The 23,786-nt window shown below is 45.2% G+C and overlaps 1 protein-coding gene across 1 annotated transcript in view; it reads left to right on the top strand.

The window, feature by feature from the left end:
* Positions 1–23,786, top strand: part of Reln (reelin) — a 425,071-nt gene that overhangs the window by 323,747 nt on the left and 77,538 nt on the right. Inside the window, 11 exon segments of the mRNA XM_032907091.1 lie at positions 2,236–2,407; positions 2,839–3,039; positions 5,351–5,583; positions 10,188–10,345; positions 11,858–12,065; positions 13,145–13,221; positions 18,147–18,305; positions 18,483–18,671; positions 19,457–19,730; positions 21,936–22,076; positions 22,180–22,357. Coding sequence (XP_032762982.1) covers positions 2,236–2,407; positions 2,839–3,039; positions 5,351–5,583; positions 10,188–10,345; positions 11,858–12,065; positions 13,145–13,221; positions 18,147–18,305; positions 18,483–18,671; positions 19,457–19,730; positions 21,936–22,076; positions 22,180–22,357 — 1,990 coding nt within the window.

Here is a 23,786-nt window from a genome sequence, read left to right as displayed (position 1 = left end):
ATTGGAAATGACTTTTAACAACAATGCTTACTGAGAACGTCTGTGAAGAAAGCTGCAACATGTCCTCCGGACATTAAAAGACAGCAAATAAATGAGACATAGTGTAGACGCCACAAAGAGGAAACCTGAAACTTACAGAATGAGGATACATCTTCATTTATGTTTGATTCCTACACGTGGCATACTTTGTGTCTATAAACAGAAGCTAACAAAACAGCTTAAATTTGGAGAAAATAAATACAAAGTAATATATATTATATTTTTTAAAATCCTAAAATGAAAAGACACTGTACAAGCAATGGAGCCAAATAGATGACCCAGAAACTGACGTCAGTGAATGGGGGGCTGGAGAGATCTCAGTCAGTGCAAAAGGGATGGCCAGGCTGGAGCCCTAGAACCTAAGTAAAAAGTCAGGGGTACTGGGGAGGCAGAACAAGGGGCTCACTGCCAGGGCAGCCTAAGCAAATCAGTGAGTTCTGACCCCAGTGAGAGACCCCACCTCAAAAGCAAGGAGGATGGCATCGGAAGCAGACAGATGTCTGATGATGTCCCCTGACTGCCACAGCACATACACGTGTGTGCACGCACAAAACACAGCCACGTGCACCTGCACACACATGAACACAGACAGGCACATACACGAAAGTATATGTGAGAAAGAGCATGTCAACTATTAATGAAATGACTGATTAATGATAACTCATGTTAGACGCAGTGGACACTTGGAAAGGGGAATGTTTTTACTGTCGCTTTGTATCATCAAAAGCTTTGAAAACTGATTTAGGATTTCTTGATCTTGGCAACAAAGAAAACGCCTAAACAGAGTACAAACTGAATGGGAAAATAATGAAGAGAAGAACTGCTCGCACAGGAATGCACTGCACGCAAGTGTAAAACCACTTTCGTGTGTTTGTAATCATGATGTCAAGCAGAACAAACTCAGAAGGACAGTTCCAACAAATATGAGAAATAAGGATTGTTGCCCCACTAAGAGTGTATACAAGCTACATTTTAAGCACTAAGACTCCATTTTTAAAAGTTAATGCAAAAAACATGAGCAGAGGAGACAAAAAACAAATACTCATTAAGACATGGGTAATATTGAGATGGCATTGCATAAAATTTCTGTTTTCAAACAGGCTGCATACCATCTTTAATGCTATTTCAAGTGCTCTCTCAACATGAAACAGAAAGACTCTCTCATGCCATCTGTAAACTATTACCACCCTTCGAGGAAGGACTTTGGAAATCTTAAACATCAGTAATTTTTATGACCGGGTAATTTCCTGTAAGAATCTTACCCAAAATCTTATCTAAACCAAGAAGCAAAAGTGAAAATGCTTTGTGCATAGGATTTATTACAGAATTATACATAGTGAGAAAAATATGAAAAGATACACATAGTATGAAAAAATAGTGTGCCTAAAGGATAAAAATTATGTGAATATTAAAATGGCCTTAAATTATTTTTACAAACTTGGGACTTGTTTATGGTAAACATTAAGTTTTAAAATGTAAGGAACTATATTACATAATGCCTATGTACATAACAAATTATCAAATGATGATACACATTAAAATTTTAATAGAGCCCAACCTTATATAGTTTGGTCTTATGCTCACAATTTCTCTTTTTCACCATGAGTAAGAGTTACATTGAATTTTAGTGTAATAACAAGAAAGACAAGTGTTCTAGATGGTTCTTTCTTTTGTTACAATGTTACCATGTTGGTGTACACATGTGTGAGCAGGTGGGCGGCACAGTATAGTCCTATGTGAGTCATCAGACTTGGCAACAGGCACCCTCACCTGAGCTATCTCGACAGCCCAAAATATTTCTTCTAAAAGTTATGACCATCATATGACCAATATGACATATTATGTGATATTGCGTATACATATATACATATACACAGGGTACTTATAGACTTGCAGGCAAACACTCATATACATAAGATAAAAACAAACAGACCTTTTTAATATGTTGTAGCCTTTACACCAAGAAGCCAGTGACTCAGTGTCCATTGAAACATAAGGACAAATGAAATGGACAAAATAAGGATTCAGGATTCCTACTGTAAGTGTCCTGTGTGTGCTGTCCATACTCAAGAGACTTCCAAAGAACCAGGGGTCAAATGAAACTAGACCTTCTCTTGCTTCTCCCTCTGATACTTTACGAGCTTTTAAGAACAGCACAGCTTTCTTCCCAGCCATGAAGGATTTGTTTTTGTGCAGATTTGTCTACCTAGAGCTCCCAGCTGCTGCGAAGACCCCTTGTACCAGGTTCCGCTGGTGGCAGCCTGTGTTCTCAGGGGAGGACTATGACCAGTGGGCCGTCGATGACATCATCATTCTGTCAGAGAAGCAGAAGCAGGTTATCCCAGTTGTCAACCCAACTTTGCCCCAGGTAGGTCTCCCTCATGCTGGAACAGTGTAGACCAGAGAAAGAATGACTGGCTTCCTCAAGAACCCAGTGTCAGACAAGGAATTAGGTGATGTGGATCTAGTTAAATTCCTATGTTCACATTGTTTCTCTTCCCTTCTGCAGTCCTGGGCTGCTAGTTCAGAGATCATTCAGACTTGAGCAAGATTGTGAAGTCTAACCATCAATAAAAATGTTAGTGTGTTTAAACGATAATTAGATACACAGTGGCAAAATAGTTTCGGTTGCTAAGTCATCGAGAGGAAGCATGGGTGTATTTTTAAGTTAGTTTAGCAGGTCTATGTTTTCGTAGAAATGTGAATGGCGTGTGGGCTACGTGTGACAAACTGAGCATTTCCTCCTTGTTTTCGGCGTTATCCAACTGTCCTCCTGTTTGTCTGTGCTGTCCCTTTTAGAACTTCTATGAGAAGCCAGCTTTTGACTACCCTATTAACCAGATGAGCGTGTGGCTGATGTTGGCCAATGAAGGGATGGCTAAGAACGATAGCTTCTGTGCCACTACGCCTTCAGCCATGGTGTTCGGAAAGTCAGACGGAGACCGATTCGCAGTGACGCGAGATCTGACCCTGAAACCCGGATATGTGCTCCAGTTCAAGGTATTTATACAGGAGAGGTCTTCCCGGAGCAGAATACAGATTTTTCATATTCTGTGGAGGAACGAACACACTTGAATGAAGGCTGTGCTGACTTAGGATGGTGAACCTTTTCAGCTCTATTCATTAGGGAAATGGTTGGCGAGTTTTGGGTGTGTTCTCAGAAGTCGTTCCTATAGCATTGCTGTGTATAACTCTCCCATAATTGAAATTAAAATTGGCCGAGTATTTTGATGTGAGGGTGATGTAACGAACCTGTCTTCAAACCGTCCCCGATAAGGCCCGTCTGTCTCACTGATGGTTTGGGGCTTATGTTTGTGTTGTGTATCAGAGGTCTAGTCCAGGACCTTGCGCACCTAAGTGGACTCCAAGCCCCGCCTACGTTTTACACGTTTACTATAACGTTTAGAACTCCGTTCCTGTAATTTGGCTTTGCTCTGCTTTAACTCTCCTCAAATCATGTTGTTTTTCATGCTGTGATAACATGTCAACAGAAAGTAGTGAGTGTTTACCTTGACAAGCTCCTGTCTCAGAACCTAATCAAAATTTCATTGTGTGCGTTTATAATAAAGTCCCACCGGTGACTTCCGGAGTCAAAAGCAATGCAGCTTTAATGAGCTACTACGACGGCGTGGTCCTTATATAGCAATGGGATGCAGACGCTAAATAATTTACACGGGGAGCTATTAAAGAGATCACTTTATGGGTAGCTCTTCAATATCATCTCTGCAGGCCTAGACACAAGGTAGCTGTCACAAATAAAATAGTTAGGAATTGGTAGCCTACCTTCCTGTATTTTGATATTAAACTGCAATGGAAATGTGTCAGTAACTGCACTCGTCTACACGCATGTGCGGGAGACACGTGATGATAATATCACATGCACTCTCTGAGAAGTATTCTGCTGTTTAGCTCATCTCAAACACCTTGGCATGGCAAACATTAAACTCTCAGTGGTGATACTTGGAGGTGGAGTAAGTTGAAGTAAGAGAAACACAGTGAATTTTTCACGTATTCTAAAAGGGTGGCAGCATATAACACTTAAGGGAATCTTAATTCTCACATCACAAGTAAACATCTGGTCATTTGTGCTCAGTAGTTGACGATAGGCATTGATTATGGGTCGGTGATCAATATGTACTAGAAGGCCTTAAAATGGTGTTTGGCATCATGTGTACGAAAGTACACTTCTGGTGCATTCCTGGAAACTGCTCACCACCTGGCAAATACCAGGTCTTAGGAATATAGACACCAAAACCCCGGCCATAGTCCTCAGGGAGCTCAGAGAGGAAAGAATAAGCCAGCAAGGCAAGCATAGGCGTCCAGTCACAGGACCCAGGAGTCCCAGACTTCGTGAGAGAGCCCTGCACAGTGCCTGACAACGTCAAATAGAAAATAGATGGGATGCAGAAAGTAACAGTAGCCAAAAGGATGCATGACACCACATGAAAATCCGCCCACACATTCATTGATAGGGGAAAAAAACTGTCTTAAACTACAGTGCCCAGACCTAGTGCTGTGCTGAAAGGATTCCTTTAACAAAAAGAATACATGGAGCTTCTAAAATTTGAAGTGTTTCTAGACCTTCGAGTGATATCACCACAGAAGCCTCTCCCTGGAGATCACCCACAGGGAGAGCCGCACGCCTCATGCAGTCTGAAACAAGAAGCAAGGGGGACGTTCTGAACACATGATCATTTCAGCTATATAACCAGAATATGTGCCTCTCAGTAAAGGGCAGAAAAACAGAAACAGCTGTGCCAGGGCGGTGGCGGTTGCCTATTTTACAGTTTTTAAACAATGGTCACTTTATGTTGACGGCCATGTGACTTGTGCATACCATCTCTGTGTCGTTACCTAATTGAGTCTATGACATAAACTTGGATCTTTCTTGACACTGATCTTTATTTTTCCTTTTAAAAACAAAAACTGATCTTGAACCAGACAGACAGACAGGCAGGCAGGCAGGCAGGCAGTGCACAGTGCTTGTTCCACAGAAAGCAGAGGCAGACCAGCCTTTGGCCAACCACGTTCTGAAGGAGAGTTGCTTCTCTGCCTTACCGGTCTGTCTGCTCTGGGAATAAGAATGAAAAATACTTCCCGACTCAAGAAACCCAGAAGATGAGGGTTTAGTCCGGCTCCCTATCAAAATGAAACCTTGTAGAATGTACACCGATTCTGGGCTGGATCTTTCTTATCACCCCCAGGTTACACCAACGCGTAGCAGGGACCCGGGCTGCTGTTGCACCCAATTAGATAAATAAATAACACCTTTGAGCCAACCACCGCCTAATCCTGCCCTTCGTTCTAACAGCTAAACATCGGGTGTGCCAGCCAGTTCAGCAGCACTGCTCCGGTCCTCCTGCAGTATTCGCATGACGCTGGCATGTCCTGGTTTCTGGTGAAGGAGGGGTGCTTTCCTGCCTCGGCGGGCAAGGGATGTGAAGGGAACTCCCGGGAACTGAGCGAGCCTACTGTCTATTACACTGGGGACTTCGAAGAATGGACAAGAGTCACCATTGCCATCCCGAGGTCCCTTGCATCCAGGTAAAGCCATCTCTCTCGTTGTGAGCCCTGGCGCCATACGGCCTGGCTGTTCCTCCCCAAGCAGTGACTCGAGGCAAAAATATGTGGATAACTGGAATAGAATCACCAAAAGAGCATCGGTGGGTGGGGAAGCCTGTTTTCTCAGTCAGCTGTTAACTCATTCATAAGCATCTGGTCCTCCCCTGCCTGTCGTGAGTACAGTCTGGGCGCCGGTGTGCAGCAGGGAACAGAAGAGGCTAAGGGTCAGAACCACGTGGCCTTACCTCACGCTTTTGTGATACACAGATTTAGATTAATTTAATGCCTCCTTATGTAGAGTGTCCTTCAGTGTAAACGGTCACTTTAAATAGGCTACCAAAGCAAATAGTAAGAGGAAAATTTTTAAAAACCCGTTGATGGGAGGATGATATAAATGGACAGAACTCGAAGTGAGTCCGGGTCAATAAGGGAGGAACAGACTTAGCTCTCAGCTTCTTGTCAGCTAAGAAACACGGGATCATTTTATCCCCCACGAGTGAGTTTTAAGTCAAAGAATAAAAGCAGGCATGTTCTGATTTTTTTTTGTAAAGATATGTTTGTCCAGGTTCAATATTCTAAAGTAAGTTTACATCGTGTCGTATCAGATGTCGTTGGTAAAAGAGAGAGACCATTGGTTCTCACTGTCACTTTAGGAAAGATAAAGAAACATTCTTCAGGTAGACACTTCTTACTTACCTTCTGGAGCCTTTGACTTCAGAACTGAGGTCATACAAGACGCTGTTTCTGGTGCTTCCTGAGGGGGTTACACAGAGCAGGGATGCTCACTAGAGTCATTCAGCAATGCTCCAACAGTCTTTCCTTCCTGGAATAAGGTAGGCTTATGCCCACATTCTTCCGGATTTGACATAGCCTAATAAACTGGGAGTGAGTGAAGCCCTTGGCTGTCCAGACCTGGGCACATCCTTGGAGCTCCCTGCAGGAACTGAATCTTAGGCTCCAAGTGCAAGAAGCAGAGTCTTTGTCAACCTATGCTAGGTACATAAGCTGAGCAAGAAACAAACTTCTACTGGACTAACTCACGAGGTCGGGAGTTGCTTGTTACCACAGGAGACCTCTCCTGCACTCCGATGTGGTGATGAAGGTAGCTTGTCCTCAAATCTGCTAAGCACTTTTCTGTCTGTAACATTTTCCCGCCTTATTGATCACCGATTGATCACAGATTTACTGAGCACCACCTAGCGGCTCAAGCTAATTGCATTCTCTTCCTCCACCATCAGTTAAGGATGCAGACCTCAAGAACATGGACTTTAGCTGTTGGTGGGCAAATGTTTCCTTGTTAGGTCAGAGATATAAAAATTCTGTGCTACCCTGATAAACTTTAAAGCAGAATCTTCAAATGCCAGCTATTTAAAAAAAAAAAAAAGCTTGATATGAACCCACTTCAATCATCTGATCCATGTCAAGTTACATACAGTGTCTTCGTTTTGTACGTCAGTGTTATGTTGTAGTTTAGCAGAAGAAAATAAAAGAGAGGGACATAAAAGAATGGGAAGGTTCTAGCAGTCAGTCACCGGTCCATAGGAAGCCTGAACATCCCCAAGAAGCTCGCTGACTCAGTCTCCTTGATCCAAGAGCAGTGTCAAGGACAACTCTCCATCACTCACACAGTTCTCTCTGAGAGGAAGTCTCCAGTCCATGGTTTGCAGTGCCTGGTTCTGCGCTGCCTGTCTCCCCGCCTGTGAAATTGTTCACCTCCATAAGAACCTGCGTAATGTTTGCCGTCTGTGAGAGCCATGTCCTCTTGCTCCCCGTACGTCTGAACTGTGTCAGTGCAGCCATTCATTGTTTGTTTGTTTGTTTGTTTTTCTTACCTCAACCACTCTTTGTGGCTTATGAAACCGTGGTCTCAAAACAGCTCCTCCAAATACATAGCTGGAGAGCACCAAGTGGACCTTTGCTTCAATGACAAGAGGATCGGATGATTTAAAGCATCCCTATGAAAACAGAGTTTCCGTGAGGAGTCAAGGAACGAAAATCTTCTTGGTTTCTCCCAGGCTCTGAAAAACGTGGTTAAATCTGTGGATTACAGTTTCTTCACTAGTGGGCAGAATGGCCCAGTTGGTAAGGCCACATGTGAGCAGTCAGGAGAGCCCGGACCTCACATCAGCAAATGTTCCGAGGCTCTCAATATTTGGATATTTTCTTGAGTTTCAGTTTTTGGGAAAAAAAATAAATAAATCTTCTCCATTAGAATCCAGCTTCCTGGCGAATTTGGACTCCACCCAGCTTGCTGATGGCTGGCATTTGTGGTGAAGAGCCCTCTGCTAAAGAGTAGTAAATATGTTCCGATTTACCCCCACGTAAATGAGCTATCAGTTTACTTTCTGCAATATGTCCCGCTCAGGAGGCTCCACACGCGCTGTGCAAAGCTGACAGTCTGAGCACTAAAGCTTGGGGCTGTTTTGCCAGGAGGCAACATGCTTACAATATTTTTTCTAGAACCTCACTCTTCCAGAAGTAATTCTGAGAGGATTTTTTTAAAGGAAGAATTCATGCTCCTATGACCACCGCCCCCCTCCCCCCCTCCGCTGCCCTGGTTCTTGCCTGCAGAAGACAGACACTGGCAGTGGTAGATATATATTGGTACATATGTCACTCCCAGCTCTCAGAGGCACCCCATTGAGGCACAAGAAATCTACAAAATAACTTGCCACAAAGGCTTTCTCTCCACATATTAATATGAAATCTAGATACGCCTTTTGGCTAAACTTTGCCCTTTTCCTTCTTTCTTCACACGGTATGACTAGTTCTTCTTCATCATCATCACCACCACCATCATCATCATGTTATGATAAACATTTTTTAAATTATTTTAGTTTTTGAAATTATAATTACATCATTTTCTTCTTACCCTTCCTTCCTCCAAATTTTCCCATATAACCCTCCTTGCTCTTTCTCAAATGCATGGCCCATTTGTGTGTGTGTGTGTGTGTGTGTGTGTGTGTGTGTGTGTGTGTGTGTGTGTGTATTTCTAAATACATAGGTTTCCCTGGAGAAGACTATTTCCCCACACTTGGCATTCCTTAGTTGCCTGAAGTTCTCTGTGTGGGATCGAGGCCTCCATCCACGTTAGGTCTGTTGTTGTCCTAGTTCCAGTCTTGTTTCCTCCGGCAGCCACGTGGGTGAGTTTTGTGGATGTATATTCCCTAATTCCTAAGGGACACACTCTCGTGACAAACTCTGTTCTGACTCCCGCTGTCTTTCAGCCTCGATCCCTCAGCCTTAGGTGCAGAAGCTGTGTTAGGTGGATTCCTTGGGACTGGGCTGCACAACTTGGCGTTCTGATGGGCTGTGGTTTTCTGTAATTGTCTCTGTCTGTTGCAAAGAGAAGTCTCCTTGATAAGGAGTAAACACTATACTTACCTGTGGGAATGAGAATTAATATTTAGAATGCGGTTAGGAACCCACAACACCACTTATATAATTAATATGTCTATATACCAAATAATTACCGCGTTTCGGAGCTCCCAACCTCATGAAAATACTTCGAGGACAGCCGCATCCACAGATTTCAACAACGTGATTTCTATTTTCATGTTTCTTTCCTTCCCAAACAATCTACGGTTCAGCACAGAACTCGCCTTCCTCATATTCTGTCTGCTGCTCTTCAGGCAAGATCTGGTACCTCGTGGCTACGTCCGTGCTCTCTTAATTATTTCCAAACGCCTCTCCTTATTCCAGCGGCTTTGAAGACACTTGTTACTAACTTGCTTGTGTTCAAACCCAGTGTTGAGTCACTGAGCCCAGAAGCAGGTATCAGTCGCTAGGTGCAGTGGGAGGATATAGAAGCAATCGCACAGGCATGAAGCCTTGGTCCATTTGATACTCCCAGCTCAAGGCCGTCACGGTGATTTTTCTTTGTTCATTCACAGGTAGCAGTGCTGCTAGGCCTCCCATCTTGTTACTGAGAAGTCTCAGAATGAGCATCTTAGAGCTTTAAAGGGAGATGGGGAGGAATGAGGCCGCCATGAGCAGCAGTGGAGCTGTCTGCACAGTCTCTCCCATTCCGTTGTCAATGCCAAATAGCCAGGGCCCCTTTATATGTCCCAACAAAAAGCCTTCTATTTGATAGCCTCAAAAGACTGCCAAATTGTTTGTTGGAACGAAGGAGCCCAGAGGGAGCAGGAGGGAGATAAGAGACCATCATGGCCAGTAAACATGGTCAAACTATAAAATGTTATATACATGTGCAAAATTGTCAAGCATAAATGATTTTTTTTCAAATGGCCTCTCTAGCAATAACCATCAAATTAACATGATGGAAGGGTAAAAATTAACTAAAGGATAATCTCAGTTTATTACTAAAAGCATGGAGTGGGAAAATAATGCAAACAAAAATTTATGATATATCTGGCATCAAAGGTCTTCTGAAGGAAAAAACTGTAAGACCATTGTGCCAGTTCCCTCCTGGATGTTAAACCATTCATGCTGAAGAAATCAGGCAGGTTTGAGAAGTAGGCATGACACCCAGGGACATACTGGCTCGGGTGACTTTGTCTGAGCCCTTTTGCGTTCCTTCCTTTGGTGAGATGTGACTGTAAGAACAGACTTATTTCTCCCAACAGCAAGACCAGGTTCCGATGGATCCAAGAGAGCAGCTCTCAGAAGAATGTACCCCCATTTGGCTTAGATGGGGTATACATATCTGAGCCTTGTCCCAGCTACTGCAGTGGTCATGGAGACTGCATCTCAGGGGTGTGTTTCTGTGACCTGGGGTACACAGGTAAGACCCCCCCTCCCGCCCCGTTCATCATTTTCTGTGGCAAAGAATTCTAGAACTTGAGCATCCAGGCACTTGAGCTGCTAGATGTTCCATAGTCCCACGCTTCCCGGAAAGAAAACCTGCTAAGTCTCACTCCCTAAAGAGAATGTGTGTGTTTGTTCTTTAAAAGCCATCATACTGAACATCCCTTTGGTTCTGAATCATGCCAAACATTGTGGTATATAGTTTTATTTTATCCCATTTGATTCTAAGAATGAATAGCTATCATAGTACTGCTGACCCTGTTTACATTTGAGGAAACTGAGGCAGAGAGGGGGTTTTTGTTTTTCAACAGTTCTTCTTGGGTCACCTAACTAGGCATTGCCAGAAATAGGCCCTGTGCTGTCATACAGTCTCAGAAACCCAAACCAAGTTCTAACCACACATTTATAGGGTCTCCCTGAGCTCTTTAGAATTTCATATATATATATGCTTTTCTCCATTTAAAATTAAACTGCAACATAAAATCCTAAGCCTGAGACTGTCAAAACTGAAAAGAGCTTTATATAAGAGAAGTTGTTTTTACAACACTCACCTTTGGGTGTTGCCATAGCAAAAGTTTCAAGAGAGCCGAGATTAAAGCATAAAATTGGAGAAAATATCTTAAGCTACAAAATCTTCCTCTAAAGTTTTTCTGGCAGTAACATCAAAAGGCTCCTTCCCGGCTTGTCAGTGCTTAGGCCTTCATCTGGCGAGCCACCAAAGACAGACTGGCTCGCTCTTGCAAGCCTCTGCGTGTGTCACAGAGTTCCAAGGACAGCATTTTAAAATTCTGTATTGCCCTTCCTTGCAAGACTCTTAGTAGAAAGTAGATGAGTGGCTTTATGGTGGACACGATCTCTACTCACACAGGCCCTCTAGGTAGGAACAACCATGGACGTCCACCATTCCCAGTCTGCATTTGACAGTGAATAAGTCACAAAGGCTGGGAGATGGCTCAGGGCTCAGAGCCCACCACGATGTTCTTGCAGGGAACTGGGTTTAAATCCCAGCATCCACATCGGTGACTCATGACCACATGTATGTCCAGCTTGTGGGGAGTCTGAGGCCTCCAGCTTCCGCAAGCACCTGCACTCATTTGTACAGATGTCCACACGTGCAGGGATGCACACATACATATGGTTATTAAAACTGTTCTTTGTAAAAGTTAAAAATTGAAGGAAAAAAATGCCAAGCTTCATTGACGTGTTTGTTTTGTTGCTTTGTGATGAGGCCTAATGTAGCCCAAACTGACTTTGAACTTAGAAGGTGGCCAAGGATAGCCTTGAACTTCTGATCCTTTTGCCTCTGTCTCCCAACTGCTGGGATTTCTGGGATACAGCACACTCCTGGCACCAGCTTTCATGTTAGTGATGGTGGCTATCTGTAGGCAGACAGTTGTGCCGTACAGACGCATCACTGCCCACGAGTCAAGTGTGTCTTTTAATACTTCGTGATTCCAACAAGACTTGTCCATGTTTCTTTCCCCGGAAGCTGCACAAGGAACGTGTGTGTCCAACATCCCCAACCACAGTGAGATGTTCGATAGGTTCGAGGGGAAGCTAAGCCCACTGTGGTACAAAATATCCGGAGGTCAGGTTGGGACGGGCTGTGGAACCCTCAGTGACGGCAGGTCCCTCTACTTCAATGGCCTTGGGAAAAGGGAAGCCAGGACAGTCCCGCTGGACACCAGGAATATCAGGCAAGTACCGTTACGGAATATGTTGTGTAATATTTCTACCTGTGGATTACAGAGTGTAAAATATGAGGCCGAGCCTAAGCTGCATGATAAACTGGATGATTACTGAGAGCAAATGACACAGGAGTTTGACGTTAGCGCACATTGGTTGTCCAGGCTTCTATGTCTGATATATATATACATACTTTTTTTCACCTGAGTTTTCAAAAGTTCTACATCATCCTGTAAACTTATATAGTCCCAATGTAAACTGATGAAGCGAATGTATTTTCGACTTTGAATTTTACATCTGAAAATGATTCCTCCGTGTACTTGGCCAGTCCGTCTGTGGTCTTTTACTGAAAAAATTGCCCCCACCCCCACCCCCAGAAAAATTAGATGCCTACCCTGCCACCTACTGGTAGAACCATGAACTGTTTGTCTCTAAGGTCAGACAGAGTAGGAGCACACCTAACAGGAAACTCCCTCTGCTTTTTTTCCATCAATTAAATTACATGGAAATTAGAAGGAAGAAAGGGAGAAAAAGTAGATAAATTTTAGGCGTGGTCGTTACTGAAAATTCAGCATTGCCTTTCATATTTTTTCTGCCGTGAGCCTTTTCCACGTTCCCTCAGCATCCTGTCCACGGAAGGTCTGCCTGTCCAACAGGGTCATGGCTGCCATGACGGAGGCAAAATTCACGCCACACTGGGTATCAGGTGTGGGAAATTTAGGCAGCTCCCTCTAAGTCAGTATCAGACAGGTGACCAGCTGTCCTTCCAGTGACTTTAGCTTCTAAATGGATGATACTGTTTCCCTCAGCTTGAGTTTTTAAGGCCGTATCCTCTAGAATTTTTTTTTTAATTGATCATGAAATTGCATCAGCTGGCACCATGAAATGGAGTCCAACTGTTTTCTTCAGACCACTATACAGAATGAGGTCGTCGTTCATATCCATTAACATTTGAAATGTTTGCCAGAGTGACTTACTATTACCTTTGTCGTGTCTGACTTCAAAAGTGGTACTTGAGAATGACAGGAAACTTTAATTTTTGTTCGTTTGAAACTAAACTGAAGTTTGTGTGTTTGTTTGGTTCCCCCAGACTTGTTCAGTTTTATATACAAATTGGAAGTAAAACCTCAGGTATTACGTGCATCAAACCACGGGCTAGAAACGAGGGTAAGCTGAACCATGTCTTAAATTTTTATAAATTAGCTTGTGTGTTGAGAAGGTGTCTATGCTCTGCATGGATGTCTGTGAACTGTGTGTGTCCAGCTGCTTGTGGAGGCCAGATCCCCTGGAACTGAAGTTACAGACAGTTGTGAGCCACCATGTGGGTGCTGGAAATTGAACTCAGGACCTCTAGAAGAGCAGCCAGTGCTCTTAACCTTTGAGCTACCTCTCCAGCCCCAGGCTACTGTGTTCCGATAGAAAACACAAAGTTACAGAAGCTTTGTCTAATTAGCTTTTTTTTTTCCTCCCGAAGTCTAATGTGGATTTTACAAAGTGGTACTTCAGTTTCCCTAGATCTTCCCCACCCTCTCTTCTGCCTCAGTAAAAATGTTGCTATGCTGACCCTCCACCCCCTAGCTTCGCCTTGTGCTCCCTCAGCCTGGAGTTCATGACTTCCCTGGGTCTAAGCAGAAACAAGTGACATTATTCTAGTGAGTTCTACTTCTCTGTAACTCTCAAAGGGTGGAAAACAATGGGAGAGACTTTTGCATTCGGTGTGAAGGCTAAACTTGTTTGCATAGAGAATGTTTGAACTGTACATTAAACTCTACTTCTGCTCTTGGGCACTCTGGAGGGGACAGAATCCGTGTACTTTTCTGAGCACCTATTTGCCATAACGCAACTGTCTTGGAACTGCTTATGAGGAGTGGAGAGGGAGGCAGAGTGGCCCAGGAACTTGTACACAGGCCTGCAGATAGAGAGTAGACAGACCAGGATTTGAACCACCGGCTCCCAGAAGTAATGCCTTTGGCATCCTATGACTGACCCTTCATTCTCCTGACCTAAACTCTCTCGCTCACTCTTTTTGGTTCCCACTCTCCTCCCCCAAATTATAAGGTGCTTACAGAAGCCCAGCAATGGCTCTGAAACAATGGTGGCTCCCGCATTCATGTGGGTATGCTAGGATTTCTTCAGGAGCCCTGCGTGTGACTGGTTCTTGGCACAAAATCCATAGACTTCTCCAATGGTTCTTCCCCCGAACTTTATCATCTTAAAGCAGCATCGGCTTTTACACCATTACCATCTGAGTGTGTTACCACGTCAGGCTGTGGCTATATATGACGCCCTGGATCGAACCATACCTGGTAGTCAGCAGACTAGGGAGAGCTCTGCTTAGCACTGAACACCCTGTCCGTATCATCCCTGTCTGAAGCTTTCAGTGGTTCCCTGTCTTAGTGTTTTTGCTCTGGTAATTATTCAAATCATCCTTTTGCTGAGGAAGCAGTGTAGAAACTGCAGTAGGCCATGTTGCATTCCTTTGTGTCTTCTTCAGATGCGTATATAATCTGTTCGAGGTCTGATGTGCTGTGGGCACTGCAGATAAGGTATCACCACAGTGTCATCACATATGCAGCAGCCACCGTGAGCTGGGCTGTGCTGAAGTAACAAGTAACCCCTCAGAACAAAATGAAAGCACAATCTTTTCTTCATTGCGCATTGGATTATCTGGTGTCCTCACTCCAGCACTCAAAATGCTAAGGCTCTGTCTGCTGGGTGTCGCCAGCCACGTGGCAGAGAGAACACGTACCGTGTGTAGGCAGGTGAGCAGTCGGGATAGCACGAGTGGCCACCCAACAGCCAGATCTATTAAAAAAAAAATCCCTCGGGTAGTAAACGATGAAGAAAAAGAAAAGGAGAAAATGTTAGACTTTGAGAGAAAGGCAGAAGCAAACTGTTGAGATGGAAAGTTAGCACCTAGGGATGGTGATTTTGATAAAACGGTCTGGCTACCATCTCACCAAGCAAATGACAGTTGATCAGTTTGATCCAACAGAAGAAGTTGAGTATTGCAAAAAAAAATTCCATATTTGTACTCCTGTGCGTATATAAGGTTTAAAAAGGGAATTGTGGGAAACACATACTTATCACTGACGTGGGACTCACTGTAAACTTGCTACACATGCCCTTCGCACTGTGGGGCCTGTCCCCTCAGGATCCTCTTAGGAGCAAGCAGTTTGTTCTCCGCTAGCCCTGAACTGTTTCCTTAGACTTGGCGTCATCCATACAATTCACACGCGTAGGCATTTCTCATCCTTTCAGTGAAGCCTGGTTGTTAGCATGTAAATCTGACTAACTCCTTGAGCAATTCTCTCCCAGTGATGAAGGTGAGGGCTCTTAACTGACTCGAGCTGAAGCCTCAATTTACATACTTGGAATTAAAGTCCAAATTAGGCCGCCTTCAGTAAGACTAGGCAGGATGCAGATGGAGTTGTGGTTTAAAGAGAGAAATAAATGCCTTGCACACTTTAAACATTCAGTGGGTGTGCGAAAATGACTTGGCCCATTCAGACGTACAATGCGTTAGATGGCACAGTCAATGAGGCTTAGCAACTGGCATAAACTGGATTCTGCTGCTCTCCTCCTGACATCCCAACGCTCGAACACTTCTCTGGGAGGTCCCTCCCCATCACAGTTCGGAACTTAAGTTCCTTCTCCGTAGACCTCGTTGCTGTGTGTAAGTAGGCAGGGCTCTCCCCACAAAGCTAAGGAGGGAGAAAGGCAGAAGTCAGATCCAGACGGAGGACACCTCTCCTGAGCGTGCCTCTCTCGCGTTTTGATGAACACCTCAAATCTGTTAGCATTCGCTAATATGCGAATTCTGATTTAGGGGGCTGGCATGCTGCATGACAAGTTATCATAAAGACCAAGTGCCTGAAGGTTCCAAATGTGTGTTACCTCATGATTCTCCTGCAAGGCTGGAGAAGACACTGCTCAGCTGACAGGCTCTAGGTCACTCTCTCATGAGGCTGCAGTCAAGGCAGCAGACAGTCCGGACAAAGGTTGGGAGGCTGCTGAGGGCCGGTGATGTTTCAAGAACTGCCCAGAGGCTTTGTGCAGATTCGCTCTATCCTTGAAGACCTGTCCAGACTGTTAGAATATCTTCTTACATGGAAGTCTGCTTCCTCATTGTTTAGTGAGCCCCGTACTCCTGAGCTCCCTTCCTGGCCCAATCGCTGTGCTTCTAATGGCCTGATTTCAAACACCATGTGGTTCCTACCACAGTCTGCTCATTAGAAGCCAGTTATTAAACCTCTCTGAACTCAGGGAAGGGATTTCGTTTCTGCTCTTTTTAAAAAGGTGTATCTATTCACGGATCGGAGTGCCCTGTGAGTATGTGTGCCTGTATGACAGAAGAGGGCATCAGATCCCATGATTGATGGTTGTGAGCCGCCATGTGGTTGCTGGGATTTGAACTCAGGACCTCTGGAAGAGCAGTCAGTGCTCTTAACCGCTGAGCCATCTCTCCAGCCCTAAGTTCCACCTTTTAAGGAAAGCAGCATCAGTTTGGGAACGTACTTTTAAAACTATAAGTAACAGGACTTATTTCAAATAAGTTGCTTTTGCCTCACAGCCCCTGTTTTCTTCATGAGGTTTAATGTGCCTCTCAGCCCTCCTGACATGCACGTGTCCCCTCCGTTAACGGGACCTCTAGCTCTTCATCCCGACAGCTGCACAGCACACCCAGGGAGGCCCGTTCTCTTCCTTCTCGTCCTCCTCTTCCTCTCAGATCTGTTGTGAACTCGCTGGGTTCTCTGCAGCTCTGTAGCTTTGTCACTGTTCCGTCCCCTGTCGGGAGGAGCACCTGCACTGTCACGGGCTGCCAGTGTGCACCGAGCTGCTTGCTCCCCAGCCCAGTACGTCTCAAAACGTGGTGCTGATCACGTCTTTGTTGTTTAATGTTACAGTGGGTGGAGGAGCTCTAGCTGGTCAGCGGGTATGTGTACTTAAGTCACATGTGCCACAACGGAGTCATAACTTTTCAAGAGTTAAAATATAATAAAAGATTCAACATCTAGAACTTTCCTGGGCATGGTTTCTATAAATGCTTAAGAACCAGATCTGCGTCCCCCCAACTGTGATTATGAATATTCAATACCAATTTACAAATAATTGTGGAATAAGCCATTAGATAGATGCCCTCTGCTTTCTCACACAGGTATATACTCATATATATTCATATGGATATATAGATATACCCATAAATATTCATATGTAGGACATACACACATGTATATATATCCGTATGTGTACGTATATATAATCCCACAACCTTATCCGTAGCAGTTTCCTCCTTTGTTGATCGTTAGCCTTCCTTTTTGTCCCCTTTTAAATGACATCTCTGGGAGAAGTAGCAGCAAGGGTAGCGGGTGACATCTCTTGCTGCCAATGTGTAGCTCCCCAGCTCTTGCACCTTGTGATGGGGGTGGGGGTGGGGGATGGGGATTTGTCACTGGATTTGTCACTGGAGAGCAGAGAGCAGATGACACAGGCACAAGGAGGAGAGTACGGAGCATAGGGAAGGGAAGCGGCACTGGAGAGGCCTGCGTCTTGCTGCTTTACTCTTGAATAAGCTGGCCTCATTCAGGTTTCACTAACCAAGGTCTGTCAGAGTATGAAGTGCTGGTTAAAGGGTGTCTGCCTAACAGACTTCCCGGCTAAGCACAGCTTGCTGCCATCGTGTACAAGCAGAGCAGCCCATCTTGTGCCAGAGAAATTAAGCTATTTCTTCGGAGTATATAATGACTCCCTGAGACTTTGTGATGCTGGGGATAGAGTCTGAATTTCCAGTCCATCTCTGGAGTGACTTCCTAACCAGCTCAGTCATCATTCCCACAGAGCCAAGTGTCTTCAAAGGAGCTTATGTATTTCTTGTCTCCATTTACTGGGAGTGAGCGCATTAGAAACTGTCAGGAAATTGATGGGCCTTTGAGTCTCCTAATTCATGCCTTGTAAGTTAGATGGATGAGTGTTCCCTCTCTGAGACACCATCTGGAGTTGCTGCAGTTCTGCTGTTTAAAAAATAATAATAATAACCATTCCTTGCCTCTAAGAAAGCTGTCTCAGTCACTGAATTGTGTCTTGTAACTCAGGGCTTGTTGTTCAGTATTCAAATGACAATGGCATACTCTGGCACTTGCTGCGGGAGTTGGACTTCATGTCGTTCCTGGAGCCACAGATCATTTCTATTGACCTGCCTCGGGAAGCCAAGACACCTGCCACGGCCTTCCGGTGGTGGCAGCCGCAACACGGTGAGCTGTGCTCTTCCGACTTCCTGGTGGCTTTGTTACCCATAGCCAACGTGTACTGCATGAGTGTGTTAATTTACTGTCTGTTTCCAGACAATTTGATTTAAACCCGTAGTCACAGAGATATTCATACTGCCGTGTAATGAGCCTGCTCCAACTCGGCTGTTCATTCGATTGCAGGGAAGCACTCAGCCCAGTGGGCTTTGGATGATGTTCTTATAGGAGTGAATGACAGCTCTCAAACTGGATTTCAAGATAAATTCGATGGCTCCATAGACTTGCAAGCCAATTGGTATCGAATCCAGGGAGGCCAAGTTGACATTGACTGCCTCTCTATGGACACCGCCCTCATATTCACCGAAAACATAGGTATATATTACTACCGTATAACAGAAAGGTATTTGATTAACTATAGGACTAAATTAACTAAAACTCAAAAGAAATTTTCTACTATAAAATTATGCGCTTAACTTCCTGTGCCGAGAGAGAGGCTGGGGACAGAGAGCAGAGTGTATATCGTCCTCCAAAATGACCTGGTCACCTGGGCCTGTTGGAACTTTCTTTCATGGAACATGAGGAGGAGGGGGAGAAGGAAGAGAAGAAGGGGGAGGAAGGGAGAGAGAGGGAGGGGAGGGGGAGACAAGAGGGGAGGGGAGAGGAGAGGGGTGGGGGAGAGGGGGGAGGAGAAGAGGGAGGGGGAAGAAAGGGGAAAGGGGAGGGAAGGAGGGGGAGAGAGGAGGGGATGGGGAGAGGGAAGAGGGGGAGAGAGAGGAGGGGGAGAGGGAGGAGGGGAGGGGAGAGGGAGGAGGGGGAGAGAGAGGAGGGGGAGAAGGAGGAGGGGGAGGACTTAAAGGCAGAGAAATATGTCAGAGGACATCCCTGTCTTTTGTAGTTTGCAAAAATGAAAGTTTATAACTCTGCGAGTCCTTCTTAAGGTGGCAAAGGTCTCCAACTTCATAGTCTGCCATGTTCCTGATTCTGTGGTGACTGTATAAAAACAGGAAATATGAGAAGAAGATCGCTGCAAATCTGAGGCACTAAACACAAACTGTTATTTGGGTTTTCTGTGGGCAATGTGATCGCGATCATGAGCACCACAGAAAAGAATTCTGCCGTTAAACCTCTGTTCTTGTTCTTGTCCACGTCTTTGGTAGGCAAACCTCGCTATGCAGAGACCTGGGACTTCCATGTGTCATCCTCAAGCTTCTTACAGTTTGACATGAGCATGGGCTGCAGCAAGCCTTTCAGCGCCACCCACAGCGTACAGCTCCAGTACTCCCTGAACAACGGCAAGGACTGGCATCTTGTCATCGAAGAGTGTGTCCCTCCAACCATTGGCTGCGTGCACTACACAGAGAGTTCAACTTACACGTCGGAAAGGTTCCAGAACTGGAGGCGGGTCACCGTCTACCTTCCACTCGCCACCAAGTGAGACTTGCCGCTTGACTTGACCTTAGGTTTCTGTCACCTGATTTGAAAATAATAGTGATTCCACTGGGGCACAGTGATGCTGGGGTGGTCAGCAAGGAAGGTCCCAGGAGGGAGCCTGGTACACGGGGCCTTGGGTTGCTGTTTTAAATGTAACCAGGGAGTTCCAGCGGCTGTACTTGTGGTTACTTCCTCATGCAGTTGTTCCCTCGTTGCATTCTCAGCTTCGCTATGCACTATAAATCCATTATCCTGCATTAAGCCCTTTTCCGTGTTAAATACAGATGGAGGCATCTTTTCCTGGTACAGTTCAGATAAGACATGCAAGCAAAAAAAAAAGAAAGAAAGAAAGAAAGAAAAAATAGGGGGAAAGCCTAAGACACTGTATTAATTTTTTGTTATTATTTGTCTGAAATAGTTTTCCATGGACCCTCCCAAAGCCTAAAACAATGCCCACTTATACCTCATCCATTCACTTTTGACACAACATTTATTGAATACCGATTTATTTTTAGTGTCCTGACACCTGATGAATCGATCGATGCTAGACCCAATGCTATTACTTAGGCTAGCGCGCATCTAAGCATCTGTTTATCACGGGAGATGTTAACAGAGGTACTGCACGAGACCCTGGACAGCCAGCCTAGGGGGCAGGGCTTATGCAGGAGAAGAGGATTGTGGGAGGTCATACCTGCTGCTGCAAAGCAGAGCAAAATTTAGAGGCCAAAAAAAGCAAGAGTTGATGGGGGAAGTTCAAGGATAATCGTGAGGCAAGCCGTAGGAACAGGGTAGCACTGGCAAAGAGGATGTAGGTGAGGCTAGCGCTGACGAAGAGGACCATATGTGGGGCTAGCGCTGGTGAAGAGGGCATAGGTAGGGCTAGCGCTGACAAAGAGGACCATACTTGGGGCTAGCGCCGACTAAGAGGGCGTAGGTGGGGCTAGTGCTGGTGAAGAGGGCGTAGGTGAGGCTAGCGCTAACGAAGAGGAATATACGTGGGGCTAGCGCTGATGAAGAGGGCGTAGGTGGACAGGCTGCATCCGCCATCATCAGTGGCTTGAATTTGACAGTGCACGTGATGAGTGACCATCGTAGTGTTGTGCAGAGTGACAATGCCATTACATTTTCATCTTCAAGCCGCCATGCTTGTCAGTGCCTCAGAAGGAGGGAGAACCTGTGCTACTTGAAATGGCACCTCCGAGAGTCCACCTTTGGTAGACCGTGTTCTGTATTCCGAAGAACTATGTCCTTTTCCGAGCAGCTCTTCCTCGGCAGCAGCTGCTGTTTTGTGGCAAGGCTGCTTCCGCGTCCGGAGAAAGCGCTCTTACGACCTAGAGTACCGTTTGCTTTCTCACTGCTCTTACTAAATACCCAACAAGGGGTTTAAGGAAGGGCTTATTCTGAGTCAGAGCTCCAAGGTAAAGGCCATCCTGGCAGGGGTGTGACAGCAGCTGACCACACTGCCTCCACAGCTGACACCCTACAGAAGTCAATGTCTCTGCTCTGCCTTCTCCCTAGTCTGGGCCCTACTCCACCCGTGGCACTGCCCATGTCTATACCCACTGTCCCTCTCCAGTTAAATCTCTCTGCACACACCCTCACAGGTACTCCCAGGTGTGTGTTTTCGAGGGGATTCTAAATCCTGGGAAGTTGACAATGAAGATTAGTCATTGTGTTTACTATATCCCCAATAGCAGACTAGTCACACTATAGAAAACAGGGAGCTGTATCCAGTTCTTAGCTTTAGAGACAACGGGTCTAGGATCCACATAGAAAACACAAACACAATAGGACCCCATATACCAGAAACCATTTCGAGTTTCTATGTAAGGCTCCAATTTTTCCTTCGTTGAAACTTTGGTCCTTTTCCTAGCACCTAACACCAGTAGAAGGCTGAAAGCAAACGCTAAAATTCTTCATGAACCTCAAAACACAATTCCTGATTTCCATATAATGCTTCTGCAAGTCGATTTTCCTATGAGAGAAGTGGCAGAATGTTTGGGTAGCATTCATTCCGTTCTCCTCTCGGTGGGCCAAGAGGAGAGAGCATTTACCTCTTAGTGTGCAAAGTAAAGTATCTCAGAGGAGAGGAAACTGGACCGTGGAAGAGGGTGCTTCAAGGGGAAATAAAACAGATACCCATGCTTTCAAAACTGCCTATCAAACCAACGCTGTGGGTGTTTGTTTTTCTTTGTGTTTGGTTAGTTCTCCGAGGACTCGGTTCAGATGGATTCAGGCCAACTACACCGTGGGAGCAGATGCCTGGGCTATTGATAATGTCCTACTGTCCTCAGGCTGCCCTTGGCTGTGCTCAGGACGAGGGATTTGTGACTCGGGGCGCTGTGTGTAAGTTCATAAATGGACGCTTGCCTTGTTTGCAGTGCCACACGGAAACTGGCTTGCTGACGTCATCGTAAATGATGCTTTTCCTCCTCCCGTTTGTTGGTAGGTGTGACCGGGGCTTTGGTGGACCCTTCTGTGTTCCTGTCGTTCCTCTCCCCTCCATTCTGAAAGATGATTTCAATGGGAACTTACATCCTGACCTTTGGCCTGAAGTGTACGGGGCAGAGAGGGGGAATCTGAATGGCGAAACCATCAAATCCGGAACATCTCTGATCTTTAAAGGGGTAAACCGAGAGTCCTCATGCTCCTCTCATCCCCCTGAGCCCCACTGCTGAAGGCAGATACATCTGGGTCTCTTCTTTGCTCTTCCTCCCTCCCTCCCTCCCTCCCCACTTCCATCTTGTCTCCGAGACGAGGCTGTGCTGGGTCTAGCATGCTCAGTTTTGATGGTAATTTGCACATAACCCTTTCCTCTGCTTTGGAGATCAGACTCTTCTTACTTTCCGCTGGAATTAATACATAAGAACACAAACCTATGTGCAAAATCTTCAGAATTTGGTTACTAGAAGAGAATATTTCATATTACTGAATTTTTATCTTACAGTATTTGTAAACGATTTTGTGAAATGTTTCCTTTTGTTCCTTCTCTTTTTCCTTTTTTTTTTCTCTTTTTTTCCTTGTTGTTGTTTTGTTCCTTTTCTGTAAACCTCTTCCTGCCAGGAGTGGAGTAGAATCTTTACTTAACAGTGACTTTAAGCCATGTTAACGTGCACGCTCAGACATCGTTAATGTGCCCTTATAGTCGTCTGCCCTAGATGTCTCGTTAGAGAAGCATTAAGCAGCCGAGTGATACTGTGTGCGCATCTGGCACCTCTCCATGTGTGACTGCATGCCACATCCCGTCCCTCTCAGCGAGGAGAAATTGACTAATCTAGGTGTGCAAATGAAGTCCTTGCTGAAAGCCGGCATGGGTTTCTGTATAACCTTAATGAGTCCGACCAAGTACTGAGAAAATTAGACACCCTGGAACTTTTTCAATTACAGCTAATAAAAATGCCAGTTAGCATACTCACTTGAATCCAAGTTCTCCTCAAGTTCTGCATGAGTAGAGAACTACTTTCTGACCTGAGAGATGTATAAGCCCCCAAGAGTGCTGATGGACCAGAGACACTGAGACAGTACACGGAAACCCCTGTTCTAGATGGATTAGTCTTATCTAAGAACACGGAGGGCCCGTGACCTCCAACTTGACCCTCCCCATTCCAAGCAGCCGACAAAACCAAAAGAAAGAAGCCTCGCAACTCTCCTGCTTCAAAGGTCTTCACGTGATAAATTTTCCAGCAATAGAATGACCCTAGTCCTTAGGACTTACAAGCAAGAAAGGCAGGTAGGAAAGGAGGGGCTGTTTTCCCTTCAGCCATGCAAATGCAAGAGCAGCAAGCATTACGCCTGCCCTGTGTTATCCATCAGCACTGCACGGTGTGGACAGCCCAGTGCGCTCCCTGCAGTAGGCGGCAGTGTGACCTACAAAGGCACTCTTTCGTGAAGAAAGGAAACGATGGCCTCTCTGAATGGTACAGATTCAGGAGTATTCTCCGCCATTAAAACAGCTTATTAGAGAAAAAAGAATTCTTCGTGTTTGGCACAGGATCCCTGAACCTGGTAAAAGAGAGGGACAGAAGCCAGTCTTTGTAGCAATGGTGGTTGATAGCA

Source organism: Rattus rattus, chromosome 6, assembly GCF_011064425.1.
Source record: "Rattus rattus isolate New Zealand chromosome 6, Rrattus_CSIRO_v1, whole genome shotgun sequence".
Classification (NCBI taxonomy): domain Eukaryota; kingdom Metazoa; phylum Chordata; class Mammalia; order Rodentia; family Muridae; genus Rattus; species Rattus rattus.
This window is presented reverse-complemented; position numbering and strand designations above follow the sequence as displayed.